Here is a 22,404-nt window from a genome sequence, read left to right as displayed (position 1 = left end):
ATTTTAATTTGAAGGCTAAACAAGGAGCTGCCTCATTCAGTGGTCATGTAAAGAGTAAGATTCTTTCTTTAAATGTTTTCATGTATATTTTGTGAAATTACGTGACAGAAAAGAATTCTCAAAATTCATGCTGTAAATTTTGAAAGCTGCATAGGCCAGGATTGTTTATTCAAAATGCTTTGACTTAAGAGAAAACCCATTTGGTGGTTTCCATACCAGCTACAGTAGTTGTTCAGTTTAGGTTAGTGACATGCTGCAACCCACTGCCATTGATTTGAAAATGATTAAGAGTAAGTGTACATAATCTCTGAAATGCTACACTCGACTTTTGTGGCAGGCGCTGTGTGGACCCTATGGGTTTAGCACACCAATGAATGTACAGTACTGTATATCTGGAGAGGGTTTCGGGGGGTCAATGCCCCTGTGACCCGGTACATGACCAGACCTCCCGGTGGATCAGGGCTTGATCAACCAGGCTGTTACTGCTGACAGCACGCATGCCGACATATGAATCACAGAATCTACCTGCATGGGTGCTTTAGAAGCAGTCAGTTGATGATCCTGTGCTACATTGGAATGGGTTCCAAGAACTGCTACTGAGAAAGAGTTAGTCCCTCTACAGTTTTGCACTTTTTTATGCTGGTGAAGGACTCTTGATCCAAGGAATTGGAGCCAACCTTTCTTTCCTTGGATCAATCCTGATTACCTCCCATTCCCCAGGTGCTGTATGAGCCTTATGGGTTCTGTACTTCCTAATAAATATAATAATAATACTCTACAGTTTTACTCTCCAGGTACTTAGTGTAAATTGGTATTTCTAGTGGTTTGTAAACCTAAATAAAAAGTACATTTACATTTCTCAGTACTTTGAATTATGGATTAAATGCTATAAATGAACATACAATCTCTCCTCACTTAACAAAGGAGTTCTGTTCCTAAGACCACGTCGTTAAACAAATTCGTCACTAAGTGAGGAGCATACTGTAATGGTAGTGAGTTTGTGTCAACCATCTTTGATATTGCTTTAATGTCACCTTTTCACCATTTATAACATTTCTGGTATATTTTTAAATGTTTATACAGTAGTGTACTGTACTATATTGAAATAAACAGAATAGAGGAAATCAATTCTAATATAGTATTATTTAGGTATAAATACTCTTCAGAGCCCATTGTAAGTACAAGGCGTTGATAAACATGTATGTTGCTAAGTGAGGAGAGGCATTCCCTCAGTTTGAAACCTAACCTTTTAAAGCCTTTACTCTATTCTTTTGCAGAAGCGATATTAATGGATGCCAACTACACAATGGATGAAACTCTAGGGGAGGACACCTTTTGTGTCAATGAACTACCTAATGACATTCCTATGCCTTACACATTTATCTTCCCTGGTGGCTCCAAGGTTCATGCAGTTCTTACGCTACAGAAAAAGTAAGTACACAGTATTGTAGTACAATACATTTATTTGTCCATTTTAGATCAACAATGCTGATGTTTCATTTGACTTGTTAATTTGTTTTCCATTTACCATCAATTACTTGCAATTGTAGCACATCTTGCCATAATTGCTAGGTCTATTCAGTTCTGTTTTGGATGGGCAAGGCCTGGGAGACATCATCATACAGTATGGCGCTCTTCCATAATTATTCTACGAATGCACAGATTCGCAAATAATTCTGATAGTCCATATTTAAGACAACCGAGTCAACACTCCATGCAGATCAGGACTATTTTTAGGTATATTTCGCATAGTTTACCTAAATTATTATAAGGTATCATTAAAAAATAAAATAAAAAAATATAAATTTAGCTATCTGTATATTCCATTTGTAAGGAAAATAAATGCAAGACATGGAAAACTTATGGCCTTTTCCTAATAAAAAAATTAATCTTGAAGTTAATTGGAGCACTTTCGTGGAGAAACAACACTTACTGGAAAATAGTTATGTGGCGCATGTGACAGTGTTAAAAATACAATGATTTTATCATTAAAATATTTTTTAATTAAATTTTTTGCATAATTTCAAAAATTACGTAATAAAGAGAATGTATCTTTACAGCAAAGTACCCGATCTACGTTTCTCTTTGGCATTGTGTAATGAAGAGAAAGAATTTCTCCAAACCCGTCGGCAGAAGGTGCTAGTTGCAATGAAGAAGTTACTGGGAGATAAAGCACCAGACACTGAACAACAGGTAAAGTGGTTTTCAGTTTAATATCTTTATTATGCACCCTATACCCATCCTGTGGGTGGTAATCAAAAGATTACAGAGACACATAATGGAGTCAGGTACTGGGCCCCTAAGTTTTGATAGCTGAACAAGTTACAATGGTAATGAACTATTTAAATGTTTATATCTGGTTACAATCATAATGTGTTATTTATGCAGACATGAATTAGGTCAAAGTAGAAACTCTCTGTATATAAACATGAGAGGAAAAAAAGAGTTAAAAAAAAATCAAAATACATAATTTTATTCCTTTATGCAGAACAAATAATATAATTTACATGTAAGAAAACATTAGTAGGCCGTCTTCCACCAAGGTAAGGAGACCCGAAAAAAAGTAACGCTTTCACCATCATTCACTTTATCACTGTCTTACCAGAGGGGCGCTGATACTTCATTTATTAAGTACAATATGAAAATGGAAGAAATCATAATTAAATGCCTGTTTGTCAAAATGAAAAAATACCACAGTGAAAACAGGAAATAAAACCTGAGAGCTTTCATCTGCTTATACACATATCTTTAGAGGAATAGGTATTTTTTTCATAGGGTTAATCATGTATGTCCTTGCAGGTTCCTATTATTGGAGTACTAGGGTCGGGTGGTGGGTTCCGTGCTATGACGTGTCTCAGCGGTGCAGTGAAGGCTTTGCAAGAGTCTGGCATTCTTGACTGTGCCACATACATCACTGGGCTCTCAGGCTCTTCATGGTAAGCCAAATTTTAGGACTCACTCGCCATGGGTTCAAATCCTACCCATTCCGTGGTTTGAAAAGTTAAACCTTCTTTGTAAGCATTTAACACAGCAGCAGTGGAGCATTAATTTCTGTAGATTTTCACTATATTATGATATAGTACATGGTAATAATAATAATAATAATACTGTAATAATAATAATAATAATAATAATAATAATAATAATAATAATAATCTTTATTAAATAACAAAAAAAGGCACAATACCGTGAATGGAACGATACACAAATAACCCGCACATAAAAGAGAGAAGCTTACGACGACGTTTTGGTCCGACTTGGACCATTTACACTTTGTAAATGGTCCAAGTCGGACCGAAACGTCGTCGTAACCTTCTCTCTTTTATGTGCGAGTTATTTGTGTAATCTTTATTGCTACATGTACATGTATACAGTAGTTTCAAGCTTTTCATATTGCTTATAATGTACTCCCAAATAAACTTCAATTTACTACATCACATTTTTTTCATTTTCCCAGGTACATTTCGACACTGTATTCGCATGATTTATTCCCCAATGTAACACATGCTCAAATACAAAAGGAACTTCGAGACTCTGTCACAATGGACTGGAAGTGGAAACTCCTCAATGCACCAAAGTACGTGGCCAGTATGGTTGCCAAATACAAACAAGGACAGCCGGTGTCATTCACCGATTTCTTTGGTCATCTTCTTGGAGATGTTCTTCTCAAAGGGGTAATAAGAAATTTTATTACTTTTTATTTTTTGACCTATAATTATGTAAAAATTTTAGAATTTTAAACAAAAGTTGTCTTTGATCTCAGATTAAGTCATAATAAACGACTGTCAATGAATAAACAGGAAGATGGCTATCTTTGTTATACAGTATACAGTGGACCCCCGCTTAACGATCACCTCCCAATGCGACCAATTATGTAAGTGTATTTATGTAAGTGCGTTTGTACGTGTATGTTTGGGGGTCTGAAATGGACTAATCTACTTCACAATATTCCTTATCGGAACAAATTCGGTCAGTACTGGCACCTGAACATACTTCTGGAATGAAAAAATATCGTTAACCGGGGGTCCACTGTACTAATATTCCTGAAATCTTACTGTAAAATTTGAATCATTAAAATAAAAATTTATTTCAGCAAAAACACAAAAAACTGACCGAATCACAGCGGATACTTGTCCAAGGAGTCGTACCCATGCCTCTTTACACATGTCTTCATGCCAAGAAGAAAGTATCATGTCGCTCTTTCTCAGTAAGTACACTAGCAGGAATTTTCATAGAGACCATGTTCAGTTTTGCCTTGCATTATATATTAAAGAAATCCAATGGAAATAAGTCTGAGGGTTATCCTGGTAAATTATACCATGTGTGATAATTGTATTTATGTGTACCTGTTCTAAATAAACTCACTTAACCCTTAAACGGTCCAAACGTATAAATACGTTCTCTTGCACAGCGCCCCTAATATTTTGTGAAAAAAAAATTGTTTTTTTGTGTAGGAAAAAAGAGCAAGTGGTACCCAGGCATCCCCAATTTTTTTCGTATGGCACACACTGAGTGCGCACACCCATTCTTTCATGTCTAGGCGACTCAGGCCTATCGTGCCAGTGTTGAATGAATGGCAAATGAAACGTATATATACGTTCGGGGCACTACGCGAGAGAACGTATATACATGTATACGCTTGGACTGTTTAAGGGTTAAATTCTTGATTTAATGGGATAATAGTGAGGAATGGATGGCTAACAATGGTGATTGTAGTAGATAGTGGTAAGATTTGCCATGATAGTATCAATTACAAACTGCTCTGTAAACAATGGAATTTGTCTGTTGCTTCTGATTCAACTGACCCAGTAGATTGTTCCATATTTCTCTAATCCATTAAATCAAGATCTGTTTACTGTTTCCTGTTGATTATTATGTGCTTTTTGAAGAGATGCAATGTTTCCATGTAATTTTTACTTTATAAGATGATGAATCATTCAGTATGGGAGCTGTGCCTTAATCCTGGTGAAGGGTTTTTTAATCTAGTGAATTAAAGTCACACTTTTCTTCCCTAGCAACTTCATTATATCTCATTCCTCCAGATGCTATGTAATGTACAGTTTGCAGTTAACAAGACTCTGAAAGTCTATAAAAATTCTTTTCACTTTACTTTTATAGAGTAAGTTTATTCAGGTATACACAAATACAGTTACATAGAATTATCATACATAGTAGCATATGTGTAGAGAACCTAGGATAACCCAAAAAAGTCAGACAGAGTGACTTATTTCCATTGGGGTCCAATGTTGTATCAGCTTTTTATTTAAATGATGTAGATCATTATTGTAGCTCTGGTGGCCTGGTGGCTACCACTCTCACTTCACACGGCGAGAGCCTGGGTTCGATTCCCAGCCAGAGTAGAAACATTGGGCGTGTTTCTTTCCACCTGTTGTCTATGTTCCCTATCAGTAAAATGGGTACCTGGGTGTTAGTCGACTGGTGTGGGTCGCATCCTGGAACACTGACCTAATTTGCCCGAAATGTTCAGCATAACAAAGGGCTTTCTATATGGTAGTGCAGTATGTCATTGATGTCAGCTATGGTCTGTATACCATGTACATGTACTTGTAGTAAATGAAGATATTCTTTGCTTGAATTTTCAACTTTTTTATATCATCATTATAAGGTGAAATTCATCGTGGAAATCTCATACAGGTTCCAAAACTTTGCTTATTGAAGAATTGATGATTTTCCAGAAGATTATTTTAGTGACCTGTAGTGAAAGTTTTTTACCTGGATCAAACCTGATGACCTCCCATTTCCCAGGCACTATATGACCCCCAATAAATTTAGCTCTTCCTAATAATAATAATCATAATACTAATATGTTCCTTCCTTTTTTGGGTCACCGTACCTTGGTGGCAGACAGCCAATGTTAAAGAAAGATAATATAATAATAATAATAATAATAATAATAATAAAAATTATACTGTACGTATTACTATTTTTCAGGAGTGGGTTGAATTCTCTCCATTTGAGATAGGCATTGCAAAGTATGGTACATTTATGAAGACACAGGATTTTGGATGCAAATTCATTGTTGGGAAAAAAATAAAACATTTTGATGAATTTCCTCTCCATTTCCTGCAAGGTGAGTTCTACCTTCAGATTCCTACTGTTTTTTTAACACTTGAACCGTAATAAACTTACTTACTTACTGTCGCTTTCCAAAGATATGTAGTATTTATAAGAATAGTTCCTTATTTTTGGGCACTGTATCTTAAATTTAAGTGATGAAGATCTTCAGTAGTATGCCTAGAGTATTTGCTTAAATATTCAATAAGTGCATTTATGAATCAGATTAAAAACATAAATTTTATTTGTAGGATAAATTTTCAGTTATTTAGTGATCCATTGATTTAGCGGACTAATGAGGGGCTGGAGCTGGTGGTTGAAAAATGGTTATGGAAAAAGGCTTTTATGTATGGTTCAGGACATTTATTAGAGGACTGAAGAAGCCACTCGTGACGAAATGTTTCCTCTAATAAATGTCCTGAATTGTACGTTAGTGTCCTTCTTTACATCTTGTTGGTATCACCATACCATTTTTCAGTTGATATTGTGGTGAGTAGAGATAATTGTTTGGCTGTGATCATATTATTATTATAATCAGAGCCAAGTACTAAACCCACAAGGGTCATACAGTGTTGGACTGTGATCATAACAATAACAAGATATTTTGTAATCAACAGTCTTTGTTGGTTCCATGTCAGTTGACACTGGATTTTGTTCTTTTTTTTTTCAAAGTCCTCTAAATTGGGAGCTAATAGTGTTTTAACTGCTTAAACAAAATACATTCAGGTCATTTTGTGCAGAACAGAACGAGAAAAATGGGGTTTGAATTTGGTGGGCTCGTATAGGAACATAATCAAATTCCAAATGAAATTCAACCTTTTGCAAATGTTGATGTGGTAATCAAATGTACAGCCCAAGCAAAAAATAGGTAGATAATTGTATTATAAGTCTTTAAATGGTTTTCATTAAGTAATGAGATGATCTTTATTTTAGGTGTATGGGGCAGTGCCTTCACAGTACTAATCAAGACACTAGTAATGGAGGGAGGGAAGAAGGACATTGTACAGATCATGAGAGATGCTCAAAAGGATGAACTGGAAAGTAAGTACATATTGATATCTAAATATTATTGCCACAATAAAAGCATTGTACAGATCATGAGATGCTCAAAAGGATGAACTGGAAAATAGGTATTAATATTTAATTATTATTGCTGCAAAAAATGTTTAATCTGCTGAGTATGTCTCTTACTCACTGTTGATGCCTAGATTTTTTCCACTAACTGCTTTTCCACTAGGATAATGCATCAGTAAAAGTTCCTTGAATATGTACAGTATATGTTTAATTTCTAAAAATTTACTCATGCCTCAGATAATGTTATGTAAGCTGAACTAAAGATAAAAAAGTATACCTAGAGAGGATGTATAAAACATCTTCACTTGATATAGAGAAAAAAATTACTGAAGGATTAGAAAAAGTTCTTTAAGTTCTTTATAATGTTTTGAAGTATGAAAAACTGCTTTCTGTGAGATAATAGTGAGACAGAAATCTCATAACCTGTTTACTGGGCAATTTAAAATTCAGATTGTTGGATGTAAGGATGCAAACGCACAGCATCTCTAATTACAGGCCCTGAGCAAAGTCTTACATCTTAAGTTAATGTAAGTTCACAGACTCAGCTAAACCCATGTGAGTCATCCAGCTCAAGATGTGGTGAAGGCTCAATCCTCCGTCTGCTTAGTGCGAGACAGATACACTTCCTATCTGTAGAGTTTTTCTGAGCTACAACACAGCTATAAATTGAGTTATGGTGAATGTGCTTCCTTGTTTGAGTCACCCTAACTTGGTGGGAAATATACAGTGTGGTAAATAAATTCATATTTAGACTAGCAAAAAAATTAGGCTAGCAATCTAATTCAATAGTAACTCATGTGTTTATATTATAATATACAATATGTACAGTACTTTATAGTATTTGTCATTACTACAAATACTTTTTTCCTTTTCAGATCAAAGAAATGATACACACAGTTCAGGGGAGAGTTCAGACTCTGAAGATGAAGAAGATATTCAAGGTAAGGATGATAAGGAATCTGAAGAGGAATCTGATGAACATAGAAGTACACTGAAGCAACAATTTAAGTTACAGCCTTTGGAAAATGGCTTATCAGAATTTTCAAAGTCTGTGGACCAGAAAACCAACCAAAACAAAATAATGCAGACATCCAAATCATTTGATTCTCTATCTCTAAATGACTCTGAAGAGAGAAGAAAACTTTCTGGAAAGACTGAAGAAGATTTAAAGCAAAAAAACAGAAAATTTAGTTTTGATGTGACCAGGAGAAAAATTTCTAAAGAGGAAAGAAAGACCAGCAGTGCGAGTGACCCGGGGGGTAATACAGAACTCCAGACAGCTCGGGCCTCGAGATTAACTCGCAAAGGGGCCATTAAAGGATCACGCATAAAGAAAGACGACGCAGTCGAACAAAACGTCTGGTCTGAAAGAAGGTAAATACTTCATTGTCAATTGAATTATCCCATATTTGGAATACAAGCTGTTGTTCTAGTCTTAATGTGCACCATCGTAACTTGCAGTATCTACTTTCAGTATCAATAAGAGTCATTTTACTTTTATAAGAAATATAACTTTATCATAGTTAATAAAAAAAATAAAAAATAATGAACTCTCATAAAATAATAAATCATTACAAACTTTTGATTATCCAGCCTATTATAAATACATGTAATCCCTCTTGTCCATATACTGCAACCACAACATTAATCAAGTTAAAATACATTATAACATGCACTACTGCATGTCATTATACATTATTTTCATTCACTCAGAGAAAAATTGCTGTTGTTCTTTTTTTCATTAAGACTCAAAATCATGATTCAGTTTTTATTTTACAGAAAAACACTTCGAAGGTCAAGAATAGAAAAGAAAGCAGGTTTATGGGATGCACTGAAACAGAACATCATGACGGGGACCAATATACTCAACTCCCGAGCAGGGAGAGCTGGCGAAGTGCTGAATCCCTTCCGTGGACTTTCCTTGAGGCATTCATTTCCTATATCACCTTTTGCTGTTGATGTTATGGGTGAAGATGAGGATCAGGAGGACAAAGTGGATTCTGAGAGTAAGCTTCTACACTATATTATGTCCTGTCAGTAAAGAATTTGTAATAATTTGTGCCTGCCTCAGTGGGAGTCGGCCAGTGTGCTAAAAAAAAATTGTGCATGTACTGCATTAGTCCTGAGAGTGATGGGATTTATATTATTATTATTATTTTGGTTACTGGGTATTCATTTACAAGATTCATGACTATTAGTTTTTAAAGGTTATGAATTAAAGAAACATTTCTAATGAATAAGAGGTTGCCTGGATACATAATATTTGAATAATGAATTTTAAAATGTTCCTGTAAATATTGACAGAGATACTTACAGTGGTGTCATTTTATTTTTTATCCTTTAAAGCTCTTCTTTTAGCCCTACTTCATTTAGACTTTGTGCTGTATGTACCTCCCATTCGCTAAAGGTCTATAAACTATGGGTTTAGCATTTCTTCACGATTATATGAACAAATGATGTTCACAAGCTTATTAGTGATATAAATTTGTTCAGTAAAGTTGTCCTGAATCTTTCCCTCCATTGATAATTAGAGAGCATTTTCATTTCTAGTCACACCTGATATATAGGTGGCTGAACCTAATGTAGCACCTGCTGCTGCATTAGGTGCAGCCACTGCCCTTCATACAACAGCATGGAGCATGCAGGCCAGGAGGCTCATGCCCCTGCATCTCTGCCACAATAAAGGGCAGAGATCAGGGAAGCACCATCACACATGACTGCACCATGATTCACAAACTCATAATGAAACGATTGCAAACAAACCACGACTCGCTGTGAGTTCAATCCCCACCCGTACCATGGTTTGTTTATGAGTGCACTATTTTTATATCATATCCAAATGGCTGCTGACATTAGTTTTGCTCTACACCGAGTGACACATTGTCTTGATAAATGCTTGTTCTGCAACATCTGCCCCTCAAGGAAGGTTCCTTGATGTTGGTGAGGGGCTCTTGATCTAGGGAATTGGATCTCTGTTAAAGTTCCCTGAATTTAGCCTGAATGCTTTCCACATCCCCCCCACAAGCATTGTATAATCCTACAGGTTTAGCGCTTCCCCCTTGATTATAATAATAATAATAATAATCTGCAACATCTCTTCATTATTTCTGTATCGAATGTCCATTGTTTATGATGGATATAAATTAGTAAGCAAGCTCTGATTATCTTTTCTTCATTAGTGTTCATGGTTTCTTTTTGAATGGGATTGATTCACTGCATCTGGTTTCTCATATTTGTATATCACTGAATTTACAACTAACTCACAGTATGGAAATATAACTAGACAACTTTTGAAAATACTAGAGGATGTCTAGAAATAAAACTAGATGACATTTGGTAGTGAAATTAGATGATTTCTATAGATGAAACAAGGAGTTTAGAGGTGAAACTAGATATTGTTTGGAGATGGAATGAGATAATGTTTAAGTATAAAATTAGATGTTTGGAGATGAAAATTAACAGTTTATTTAGATGAAATAAGTATTAGTATTTAGAGTTGAATACTTGCAAATGTATTTAGATGATGCTAAAAGATGAAATTTGATAATGGTTGGAGATGAGACTAGACACCTTTTGGAGTTGAAAATAGACACCTTTTGGAGATGAAATCAGACACCTTTTGGAGATGAGACTAACTAGACACCTTTTGGAGATGAAATCTTTTGGAGTTGAAAATAGACACCTTTTTTGAAATCAGAGATGAAAATAAACTAGACACCTTTTGGAGATGAAATCAGAACTAGACACCTTTTGGAGTTGAAATCTTTTGGAGATGAAATCAGACTTTTGGAGATGAAAATAGACACCTTTTGGAGATAAAAATGGATGACATTTGGAGATGAATCTAAAAGTTTTGAAATTAAACTAGATTATATTGACATTGATTTGGGAAAAAGTGGATTAATGTAATTTAAAATAATAGTCTCATGTGTAGCAGTGGCATATACTGTACCTGCAACAGGTTGGCAGAGGCTACTGCAGATCAAATTTTATGTATTTGAGGGAAAGATTTTCAAGTGGCAAATGCTCATGTCTTGTAAGTTTCAAAATTCTGGTGTCTATTTCACAAGGTTTAAATTCTTTGAGAAATAAATGGCAAAAGTTCAGTTAGAGCTATATACTTTACTGTACAATTAAATAATATGTTAACCAAATAAAGAGATATTTTAATTTTGAAGGGAAGAATTTTTTTAGGATAAGCACTTGTTTAGTCTCATAATTTATTACCAATTCTTGCATTGACTGAGTGTCTAAACATTATTTTCTTTTTTTACAGTGGATATCGGAATCAGCAGCAGATACAGACCTTTAGACAACACAGCAAAGAAGTTGTTTATAGTCGACTCCGGCTTGGCTTTCAACTCTCCGTACCCTCTCCTCCTGCGGCCACAACGAGCTGTGGATATCTACCTTTCATTTGACTTCTCTCAGAGAACTTCAGACAAAACACAGCCTTTCAAAGAGCTTCTTTTTGCTGAAAAGTGGGCAATTCAAAACAAAGTTCCATTCCCTCCAATAGAAAACCAGGTAAACCTTGAAACATATTACCATAATACAGGTCGGCCATCATTAATCCAGCATCATTGGGACCTGTAGTGTGCCGGATTAGTGATGGCCGACCTGTACAATATCTGTTTTGAATAAGTTTTAATTTTTTTATGTTTAATTATCATTACAAAGTTATATGATACCAACAAGTATTGGAAATTCAGTGCAATGCAATATAACTCTATTTCTTTTCTGCAGTATACAATATATAATTTACATGTAATAAAATATTAAGCACAAAAGAAATCCAGTAGCATGCAGTGCATTTCACGCAGACTAATCACAAAATCATGGACTGTATAGTTTTAACACTTCCCCTTAAATGTACAGCAATAATAATAATTAATAATGTGAAAAGACACAAAATGCAGTAACTTAGGACATATTTATTGTAATTTATTGTAATGGTGACCCTCCTCGAAGGAAGCTCCTTGATGCTGGTGAAGGGCTCTTGATCTTGGGAATTGGATCTGTGCTCCAGTTCCCCGAATTAAGCCTGAGTACCTTCCATCCTCCCCTCCACATCCGCTGTATAATCCTACGGGTTTAGCGCTCCCCCATGATTATAATAAAAATGTAATGATAATCAAGCGCTAAACCTGTAAGGGTCATATAGTGCTGCATATTTATTATAAAGGTTTCAGTCTTGCGGCCTTGATTGCTCCACATTTGGAGTGATCAAAATGCTGTTATTATTTATTATTACTCTACATTTAATTGGAAGTGTTAAAACTATACTTATGACCTCCCATTCCCTAGAATGGGAGGTCATGAAGTCTGATCTCAGGAGGACAGGTTTGAGAAGAAATGGTTGTGAAGATACCTGTATTACTGTTATAACATTTCATCCATGACTGGACTTTATCAAATGTGTGCAAAAATACATATATACTGCCTTATAAGGCAGTCATAGGAGAGGTCAGAGGTTTGATAAAGAAAAAAGTCCAGGAGGTGATGAAGAGGTGAGCTCACAGAAGTGAGATCAGGAAGGTCAGGCGACCCTATGACTGCACCTCCCTCACTTTATCTCTTACTTCATCCCTGAATCATTTCCCCTACCCCACATTGACCTCTTCTGTGACTTTTCTCGAACTTGACCTCAGGATTCCTATTTGTTTTATGAAGTGGTATATCTGTACACCTCCATGGGAAAGTGGAACAGAATTCTTCCTCTGTAACCCATGCATGTCATAAGAGGCAACTAAAATGCCAGGAGCAAAGGGCTAGTAACCCCTTCTGTATACATTACTAAATTTAAAAAGAGAAATTTTGTTTTTCTTTTTAAGTCACCTTGACTCTGTGGGGTATGGCCAGTTTGTCGAAAAAAAAAGTATCTATATACCCGGAGGGTGTTCGGGGGTCAACGCTCTCGTGGCCCGGTCCATGACCAATTCTCAGGGTGGATCAGGGCCTGATCAGCTAGGCTGTCACTACTGGCCACACGCAAACTGACATACGAACCACAGCTGAACCTGTCCAGCTTCCTCTTGAAGACAGCCAGGGGTCTATTGGTAATCCCCCATATGTATGCTGGGAGGCAATTGGTCCCCTGACACTTATTGTGTTGTCTCTTAACATACTCGTGGCACCCCTGCTTTTCATTGGGGGGACATTGCACTGTCTACTGAGTCTTTTGCTTTCATAGATACATCTATCTCGCCTGCATTCCAAGGAGTACAGGTCAAAAGGGACTTCAGCCGTTCCCAGTAATTGAGGTGCTTTATTGTACTTATACTTGCAGTGACCTGGAGTTTACCTGGAGAGGGTTTCAGGGGTCAATGCCCCCACGACCCAGTTTAAGACCACACCTAATGGTGGATCAGGGTCTGATCAACCAGGCTGTTACTGCTGGCCGCACGCAAGCTGACGTACGAACCACAGCCCGGTTGGTCAGGTACTGACTTTAGGTGCCTGTCCAGTACCTTCTTGAAGACAGCCTGGGATGTCTATTGGTAATCCCCCTTTTCTATGCTGGGATGCAATTCAACAGTCTTGGGCCCCAGACACTTATTGTGTTGTCTCTCAGTGTACTTGTGACGCCCTTCCTTTTTATTGGGGGAATGTTGCATCTCCTGCCAAGACTTTTGCTTTCACAGGGAGTGACTTTTATGTGCAGGTTTGGTACCAGTCTTTCCAGGACCTTCCAATTGTACATTATCATGTATCTCTCTCACCTGCGTTCGAGGGAATACAGATCAAGGACCTTCAACCGTTCCCAGTAGTTTAGGTGCCTTATCGCACTTACGTGTGCCATGAAAGTTCTTTGTACACTCTCCAGGTCTGCAATGTCGCCAGCCTTGAAGGGGGCCGTTACTGTACAGTGTGTTATTTTCTATAATTGACAAAGTCCAGTCATGGCCAAAATATTATAGCGGTAATACAAGAGTTCTTGAAGCTTGCTGTCCTTTGCCTTCATTTACCCAGGAAAGGATAGCTCCATTTCCTTGGATCAAGAACCTTGCATCAGCCTTAAAGCACCCTCTCAAAGGGGTTATTAAAACTAAGAAATATTGTATAAAACATTATTTTAGCACTGAAGTTTAAATATACAGTGCAGATACTGAAAAATATATTTATTTTACAGGTTGCTCAGTATGAAAATGAAGAAGTACGTGAGTGTTACGTTTTCAGGCATCCAACCGACCAGTTTTGTCCGGTCATATTGCATTTCCCTCTAGTCAACAACAAGTTTAAGAATTTTAAAGCACCAGGTATGTTAAGGAAGTGAATTTTATGTAATTTATTGAGATTTTTGTGGGCTTTATATACTGTACCTCTTCTGAAGGTTTTCCAAAAGTTCTGAATATACCAGTGTAGATCCCTCACCTAACTTAACACAAAGTTAGATTGACGAAGGCTGAGGTATATATTCACACTAGAAAGTTCAGAGGTATATATTCACACTAGGAAGTTCAGAGGTATACATTCACACTAGAAAGTTCAGAGGTATACATTCACACTAGAAAGTTCAGAGGTATACATTCACACTAGAAAGTTCAGAGGTATATATTCACACTAGAAAGTTCAGAGGTATATATTCACACTAGGAAGTTCAGAGGTATACATTCACACTAGAAAGTTCAGAGGTATACATTCACACTAGAAAGTTCAGAGGTATACATTCACACTAGAAAGTTCAGAGGTATATATTCACACTAGAAAGTTCAGAGGTATACATTCACACTAGAAAGTTCAGAGGTATACATTCACACTAGAAAGTTCAGAGGTATATATTCACACTAGAAAGTTCAGAGGTATATATTCACACTAGAAAGTTCAGAGGTATACATTCACACTAGAAAGTTCAGAGGTATACATTCACACTAGAAAGTTCAGAGGTATACATTCACACTAGAAAGTTCAGAGGTATACATTCACACTAGAAAGTTCAGAGGTATATATTCACACTAGGAAGTTCTGAGGTATATATTCACACTAGAAGTGTTCAGTGGTCAGTCGTCACGTGAGGTCACAGACCCTGAGCTGCTTTGGGGATTAGCGTGGACGGTTACAAAGCATGGCTTGCTTCTGCAGTGTTTTAAAAACTGAGGTTGGAGAGTTGAAGGAGGAGGTCTTGCTTCTCCAGGAGGAGATTAGGAGGCTGAAGGTCCACCTCAATGGGCCTGGGAGAGAGTGTGAGGTGGTTGGAGATGTGGGGAATGAGGCTTCTAGCAGTGAGGTGCAGTCTGTCTCTCACTGTGAGGAGGCTGTAGGTGGGGAGGTAGCAACGGCTACCAGCAGTGAGGTGCAGCCCAGCACCTGCTACAAGTGGCGAGTTGTTCACAGTAATGGGAGGCGCATCAGAGTAAGGAAAGTTAAGAGTGAAGATCTGAAGGTAGGAAATCGCTTCTCTGTTCTCCAGGATGAATGTACTTCAGTGGCCAGTGAAGGTAAGGGTACTACTGCCCCTGCTAATGAAGGTAAGCGCATTCTTGTGGTTGGTGACTCTCAGGTAAGATATGTTGACCGTGCTTTTTGTAATAGGAATAAGAAGATGAGAGATAGAGTGTGCTTCCCTGGAGCTGGTGTTGGGGACATTGTCAACAGACTGGATAATATCATGTCAGGTAATGGGAACAAGCCCATTATCTGTCTCAGTGCTGGTGGAAATGATATTGGGAAGGGTAGGAGAGAAGAGCTGCTAGATAAGTACAGGTCAGCTATAGATTTCATTAAGTCTAAGGGAGGGATCCCAATCATATGTAGCATCTTGCCTAGAAGGGGAGTAGGAAATGAATGGTTGTCTAGGGCAATTGGTGTAAATTGCTGGCTAGACAGATACTGCAAGGAGCTTGCAATCCCATTCATTGACAACTGGAACAACTTTTATGGCAAACATGATATGTATGCAAGGGATGGGGTTCATCTCTCTGGGGCAGGGGTGGTAGCACTTGCAGACTCGATTGAGAAGGCCATTGGTGAAATGCCTATGATTTTAAACTGATGGAAGATAGAGGTATGGGTGTGTGTGGGAAACAAGCAGGTTGCAACACTAGGGTTGGAAACATTAAATGTATAAAAGGCATTCAGCATGAAGTTATAAATAAAGACAATAGAACAGGTCAGCAAACAAAGGGGGACAGCAGAGGGCAGCAAGGGACTAGCTCCCTTAAGGTTTACTATACTAATAGCAGGAGTGTTAGAAATAAGATAGATGAGCTAAGATTAATTGCAAGTGCAGGAAACATAGATATTATTGCTATAACAGAGACCTGGCTCAATCTGAAAGATAGAGAGATGCCCTCTGAATGTCACATACAAGGCTATAAATTATTCCACACTGACAGGGTCAACAGGAAAGGTGGTGGAGTAGCGATGTATGTCAGAGACAATTTAAATTGTTGTGTTAGACAAGATATTAAATTAGAAGCGTCAGCCACTGAATCTGTTTGGTTACAGCTTCTCGAGGGCCGAGAAAAACTAATTTTGGGTGTGATTTACAGGGCCCCAAATCTTGATAGGGAGTGCAGTAAACTTCTATGGGACGAAATTCGTAAGGCATCTACATACGAAAATGTTGTGCTAATGGGAGATTTCAACTATAGACAGATTGACTGGAGCAATTTGACAGGAAATTTAGAGTCGGGTGACTTTCTTGATACGATCCAGGATTGTTTTTTAAAACAGTTTGTGACAGAGCCAACTAGGGGAAATAACCTCCTTGACTTGGTTCTTGCCAGTAGGGAAACACTAATTAATAATCTTGAGGTTAATGATGAGCTTGGGGAGAGTGATCACAAATCACTCAGTTTTAACATATCATGGAATTCCCCTAATAATGGCAATCAAGTCTCCGTCCCTGACTTTCGCTTGGCTGATTTCATAGGACTGAAAAATTACTTAGGTGGGCTGAACTGGAATGACCTGACTAGGGGTCAGGTAGGTGGTGATGGTTGCCGATATGATGCTTTCCAGGGCATAGTTCTAGCTGCTCAGTCAAATTATGTTCCAAATAGAGAAATCAGATCAAACAAAAATGATCCTAAATGGATGAACAATAGATTAAAATATCTGATTGGTCAAAAGAGAGGCATATATAGGCAAATCAAAAGAGGAGAGGGGCAATTAAGAAATCGATATATTCAGTTAAAGAGAGAAATAAAAAAGGGAATTAGAAAAGCAAAAAGAGATTATGAGGTTAAAGTTGCAAGAGAATCGAAGACTAACCCAAAAGGATTCTTTCAGGTATACAGAAGTAAGATCAGGGACAAGATAGGCCCACTCAAAAGTTCCTCGGGTCAGCTCACTGACAGTGATAAGGAAATGTGTAGAATTTTTAACACATACTTCCTCTCAGTTTTTACACAGGAGGATACCAGCGATATTCCAGTAATGATAAATTATGTAGAACAGGACGATAATAAACTGTGCACGATTAGGGTCACAAGTGACATGGTCCTTAGGCAAATAGATAAATTAAAACCTAACAAATCCCCAGGCCCTGATGAACTGTATGCAAGGGTTCTAAAGGAATGTAAAGAGGAGCTTAGCACACCTTTGGCTAATCTTTTCAACATATCACTACAAACTGGCATGGTGCCAGATAAGTGGAAAATGGCAAATGTGATACCTATTTTCAAAACAGGTGACAGGTCCTTAGCTTCGAACTATAGACCAATAAGCCTAACCTCCATAGTGGGAAAATTTATGGAATCAATAATTGCCGAGGCAGTTCGTAGCCACCTTGAAAAGCATAAATTAATCAACGAATCTCAGCATGGTTTTACAAAGGGGCGTTCCTGCCTTACGAATTTATTAACTTTTTTCACTAAGGTATTTGAGGAGGTAGATCATGGTAATGAATATGATATTGTGTATATGGACTTCAGTAAGGCTTTTGACAGGGTCCCACATCAGAGACTATTGAGGAAAATTAAAGCACATGGAATAGGAGGAGAAATTTTTTCCTGGATAGAGGCATGGTTGACAAATAGGCAGCAGAGAGTTTGCATAAATGGGGAGAAATCAGAGTGGGGAAGCGTCACGAGCGGTGTTCCACAGGGGTCAGTGTTGGGCCCCCTGCTGTTCACAATCTACATAAACGACATAGATGAGGGCATAAAGAGCGACATCGGCAAGTTTGCCGATGACACCAAAATAGGCCGTCGAATTCATTCTGACGAGGACATTCGAGCACTCCAGGAAGATTTGAATAGACTGATGCAGTGGTCGGAGAAGTGGCAGATGCAGTTTAATATAGACAAATGCAAAGTTCTAAATGTTGGACAGGACAATAACCATGCCACATATAAACTAAATAATGTAGATCTTAATATTACGGATTGCGAAAAAGATTTAGGAGTTCTGGTTAGCAGTAATCTGAAACCAAGACAACAGTGCATAAGTGTTCGCAATAAAGCTAATAGAATCCTTGGCTTCATATCAAGAAGCATAAATAATAGGAGTCCTCAGGTTGTTCTTCAACTCTATACATCCTTGGTTAGGCCTCATTTAGATTATGCTGCACAGTTTTGGTCACCGTATTACAGAATGGATATAAATTCTCTGGAAAATGTACAAAGGAGGATGACAAAGATGATCCCATGTATCAGAAACCTTCCCTATGAGGATAGACTAAGGGCCCTGAAACTGCACTCTCTAGAAAGACGTAGAATCAGGGGGGATATGATTGAGGTTTATAAGTGGAAGACAGGAATAAATAAAGGGGATGTAAATAGTGTGCTGAAAATATCTAGCCTAGACAGGACTCGCAGCAATGGTTTTAAGTTGGAAAAATTCAGATTCAGGAGGGATATAGGAAAGTACTGGTTTGGTAATAGAGTTGTGGATGAGTGGAACAAACTCCCAAGTACCGTTATAGAGGCCAGAACGTTGTGTAGCTTTAAAAATAGGTTGGATAAATACATGAGTAGATGTGGGTGGGTGTGAGTTAGACCTGATAGCTTGTGCTAACAGGTCGGTTGCCGTGTTCCTCCCTTAACTCAATGTGACCTGACCTGACTAGGTTGGGTGCATTGGCTTAAGCCGGTAGGGACTTGGACCTGCCTCGCATGGGCCAGTAGGCCTTCTGCAGTGTTCCTTCGTTCTTATGTTCTTATGTTCTTAGTCAGTGAATCAAAAGCCATCTCCTCTGGATGGTGATCGTTTTTTGACATTCCCTCATTTTGGCAGCAGGCAATTTTTATCACTTGCATCCATAGAAGGGTGCATTATTTACAATGCAGTACATTAGTTTTTTGAAGTGCAGTTGTATCATCATCATATCTTTCATGGGCTTTAGTGATTGTCCTTCTGTTTTTTTTCCACACACTGGCTGTCACTCACCGAGGCTGGGTGATCCGAAAAAAGAAGAAACGTGTTTCTTCTTTTCACATTTAGTAATGTATACAGGAGAAGGGGTTACCAGCCCCTTGCTCATGGTATTTTAGTCACCTCTTACAACATACATGGTTTACAGAGGAAGGATTTTTCTCCACTTTCCCATGGAGTGTCCTGCTAATTATCCTCAACAAATTCTAGTAGGGTAATATTCAAAAATAATAAACAATTTCCTGTTTTATTTAATAAATAGATGATTTTTTTTTTGTAAATGTAGGATGTAATGAGAACATCCTTACTATGAATTACTATGTTTTTGGCGCCTGAATTAAAATAAATTTACTTATAAAATTTTATTCTTTTCAGGAGTTCCACGGGAAACTGAAGAGGAAATTAAATTTGCTGACTTTCCCATTTTTGATGATCCAAATAATTCATTTTCTTCTATGAACTTTGTGTACGAACCAAAGCAATTTGATCGTCTGACAAAGCTAGTGGAGTTTAACACCCTGTTGTGCATCGACACTGTGAAGAAGGAAATTGAAGATGTTATCTCCAGGAAAAAACAGTATTACCCAAGAAAGATCACTTTAGATGCTGTGGTCAAGACAGTGAAACGTGTGTCAAGCTTTTGTGGCATTGTAGGCAGTTCAGATCTCAAATTGAAAGTTTCCAAAAAAAATGAAAACCAGTTGAAAACTTTTGCACGGAAATCACTCATACAGGACCGCCAGATTAGTAGAGACAGCTCTGAGAGTGACTACACAGATGCTTTAGAGGAGCTCTCAGATGAATCCATTAATTTGTGAACCTAGGTACAGGGGAACCTCGGCTTACGAATTTAATCCGTTCCGTGACCTCGTTTGCATCCCGATTTGTTCATATGCTGAGTCAATTTTCCTCATTTAAATTAATTGAAATGGCATTAATGCATTCCAGCGGACTCCCTGCTCTTAGGAGGCATGACAAAATACTTCATTATGATGCTAATATCAACTCTACGGCTTATTTATATATCACAATTCACCTAATTTCACCATCACTCAAGGAATGCACAACAGGTGCATCATTGTCAGTGTTCAGCATTTCTTCGATGTCAGCTTCCTGTAACTCCATTATCACACAGTCAAGATGAGTAAATAGAATTGTCAACGCTTATTGCTTGGGTACGCTTATTCTGTTAGTGGGTTGGATCTGTGAAAGACCTGCCTAATATGGGCCAACAGGCCTAATACAGTGTTCCTCCTTTCTAATGTTATTATGTACCCATGACACCAATCATACCCATCCCCTCCCACTCATATATTTGTCCAATCTCTTTTTAATGCTACCCAAGGTTCTATCGAAGCTAAAACCTTGGGTAGTTTCAAATTTAGGTTGGATAAATACATGAGTGAGAGGGGTTGGATTTGAGTGGGACTTGCACGTGAGTAAATAGGATTATTAAAGCTTATTGCTTGGGTAGCGTTTATTCTGTTAGTGGGCTGGATTTGTGAAGAACCTGCCAAGTATGGGCCAACAGGCCTGCTGCAGTGTTCCTCCTTTCTTATGTTCTTATGTTGATGAGTGGAACAATCTGCCTAGTTTGGTTATTGAGGCTAAAACCTTGGGTAGTTTCAAATTTGTGTTGGATAAATACATGAGTGGGAGGGGTTGGATGTGAGTGGGACCTGCACATGAGTAAATAAAATTATCGAAGCTTATTGCTTGGGCAGCATTGAAAATTGAGTTGGGCAAATGTTCTGTTAGTGGGATGGATTGTGAAGGACCTGCCTAGTATGGGCCAACAGGCCTGCTGCAGTGTATTATTATTATTAGTATGGTTGTATTAAAGTAATAATAATAATAATTATTATTATTATTATTAATTTAGGAAGGTGAAGCACAGATCCAATTCCCTTGATCAAGAGCCCCTCACCAAAGAACCTCCCTTGAGGGGGACGTTCACATCCTGAAATTTTGTTCGTATCCAGAAGCAAAAATCGATCGAGTGACTGTTCATATCGTGAAAAATTCGTATGGTGGGGCATTCATAAGCCGAGGTTCCACTGTATATGGGTGGCTATGAACTATTGTCATTACATATCATCTCTCCTGAAATAGCAGCTTACTGCATGAGCTTCATGTAAACTTACATTTAACAATACAATATTGTATTTAATGTATTCCATTTAAGTTTTAAAGATATTATAACTGGCAAATATTTTGGTAAAAATATGGATCAAGTATTTTTGTAGATAAAAATCCCTTTAGCTTGATAACAAAATTCCGAAGGTAATATACACTGGGCTTTTGAATGTGACTATTCGGTATTTAGAATTACAATCCTTAATTTGTATACCTCAGTTTTATACATCAAAATTATATTCAACAGAGGAATTTATTTTGTTTGATGTTTATTATATCAGTATGTTGCAAAGAGAAATTGTGTGCCAGTTAAGACCTGTGGAGTATTGTGACTTCCTTTAATTAGGAATACTACATTTCATTAGTTGTTAATTGTTCATCTTGGCATATTGAAAATGTACATGAAATAAGCTGTGCTCTCTTCTACATTTCATTGTCATTAATAACTGTTCATGATAGGTGTATACTGTCCTAAACTTCATTTTCATTAAAAACTGTTCATGACAAATGTATCCTGTAGACATATTATTTATTTATATTATAACTGTTAGTACAAATGATATTGTACAGTCAGTACATTAAACATTTATACAGAGAAAAGTATTTTTATTTTCTAACTACATTGCTCTGATACACAATAACTCTAAACAACTTGAAATTCTGCAAAGTTTCAAGGTATAATGGAGAGATACAGAACCCATGGAGGATGTAAACAACAATGGTGCACACATGCCATAATAGTGAGTCAAGTAGGGAGCTGTATAACGAGTTTTGGTCATAATTTGAAATTATATTAGCGAA

General features: G+C 37.4%; 1 protein-coding gene across 1 annotated transcript in view; it reads left to right on the top strand.

Moving 5' to 3' along the window:
• Positions 1–22,203, top strand: part of LOC138850928 (cytosolic phospholipase A2-like) — a 54,129-nt gene extending 31,926 nt beyond the window's left edge. The window contains exons 6-17 of the mRNA XM_070101581.1: positions 1,278–1,431; positions 2,061–2,193; positions 2,800–2,936; positions 3,458–3,674; positions 4,094–4,207; positions 5,953–6,091; positions 7,009–7,116; positions 8,025–8,523; positions 8,929–9,155; positions 11,426–11,676; positions 14,282–14,408; positions 19,843–22,203. Coding sequence (XP_069957682.1) covers positions 1,278–1,431; positions 2,061–2,193; positions 2,800–2,936; positions 3,458–3,674; positions 4,094–4,207; positions 5,953–6,091; positions 7,009–7,116; positions 8,025–8,523; positions 8,929–9,155; positions 11,426–11,676; positions 14,282–14,408; positions 19,843–20,285 — 2,549 coding nt within the window. The 3' untranslated portion in view covers positions 20,286–22,203. The remainder of the gene's footprint in view (positions 1–1,277; positions 1,432–2,060; positions 2,194–2,799; positions 2,937–3,457; positions 3,675–4,093; positions 4,208–5,952; positions 6,092–7,008; positions 7,117–8,024; positions 8,524–8,928; positions 9,156–11,425; positions 11,677–14,281; positions 14,409–19,842) is intronic.
• The last annotated feature ends 201 nt before the right edge of the window (positions 22,204–22,404 follow it).

Source organism: Cherax quadricarinatus, chromosome 78, assembly GCF_038502225.1.
Source record: "Cherax quadricarinatus isolate ZL_2023a chromosome 78, ASM3850222v1, whole genome shotgun sequence".
Lineage (NCBI taxonomy): Eukaryota > Metazoa > Arthropoda > Malacostraca > Decapoda > Parastacidae > Cherax > Cherax quadricarinatus.
This window is presented reverse-complemented; position numbering and strand designations above follow the sequence as displayed.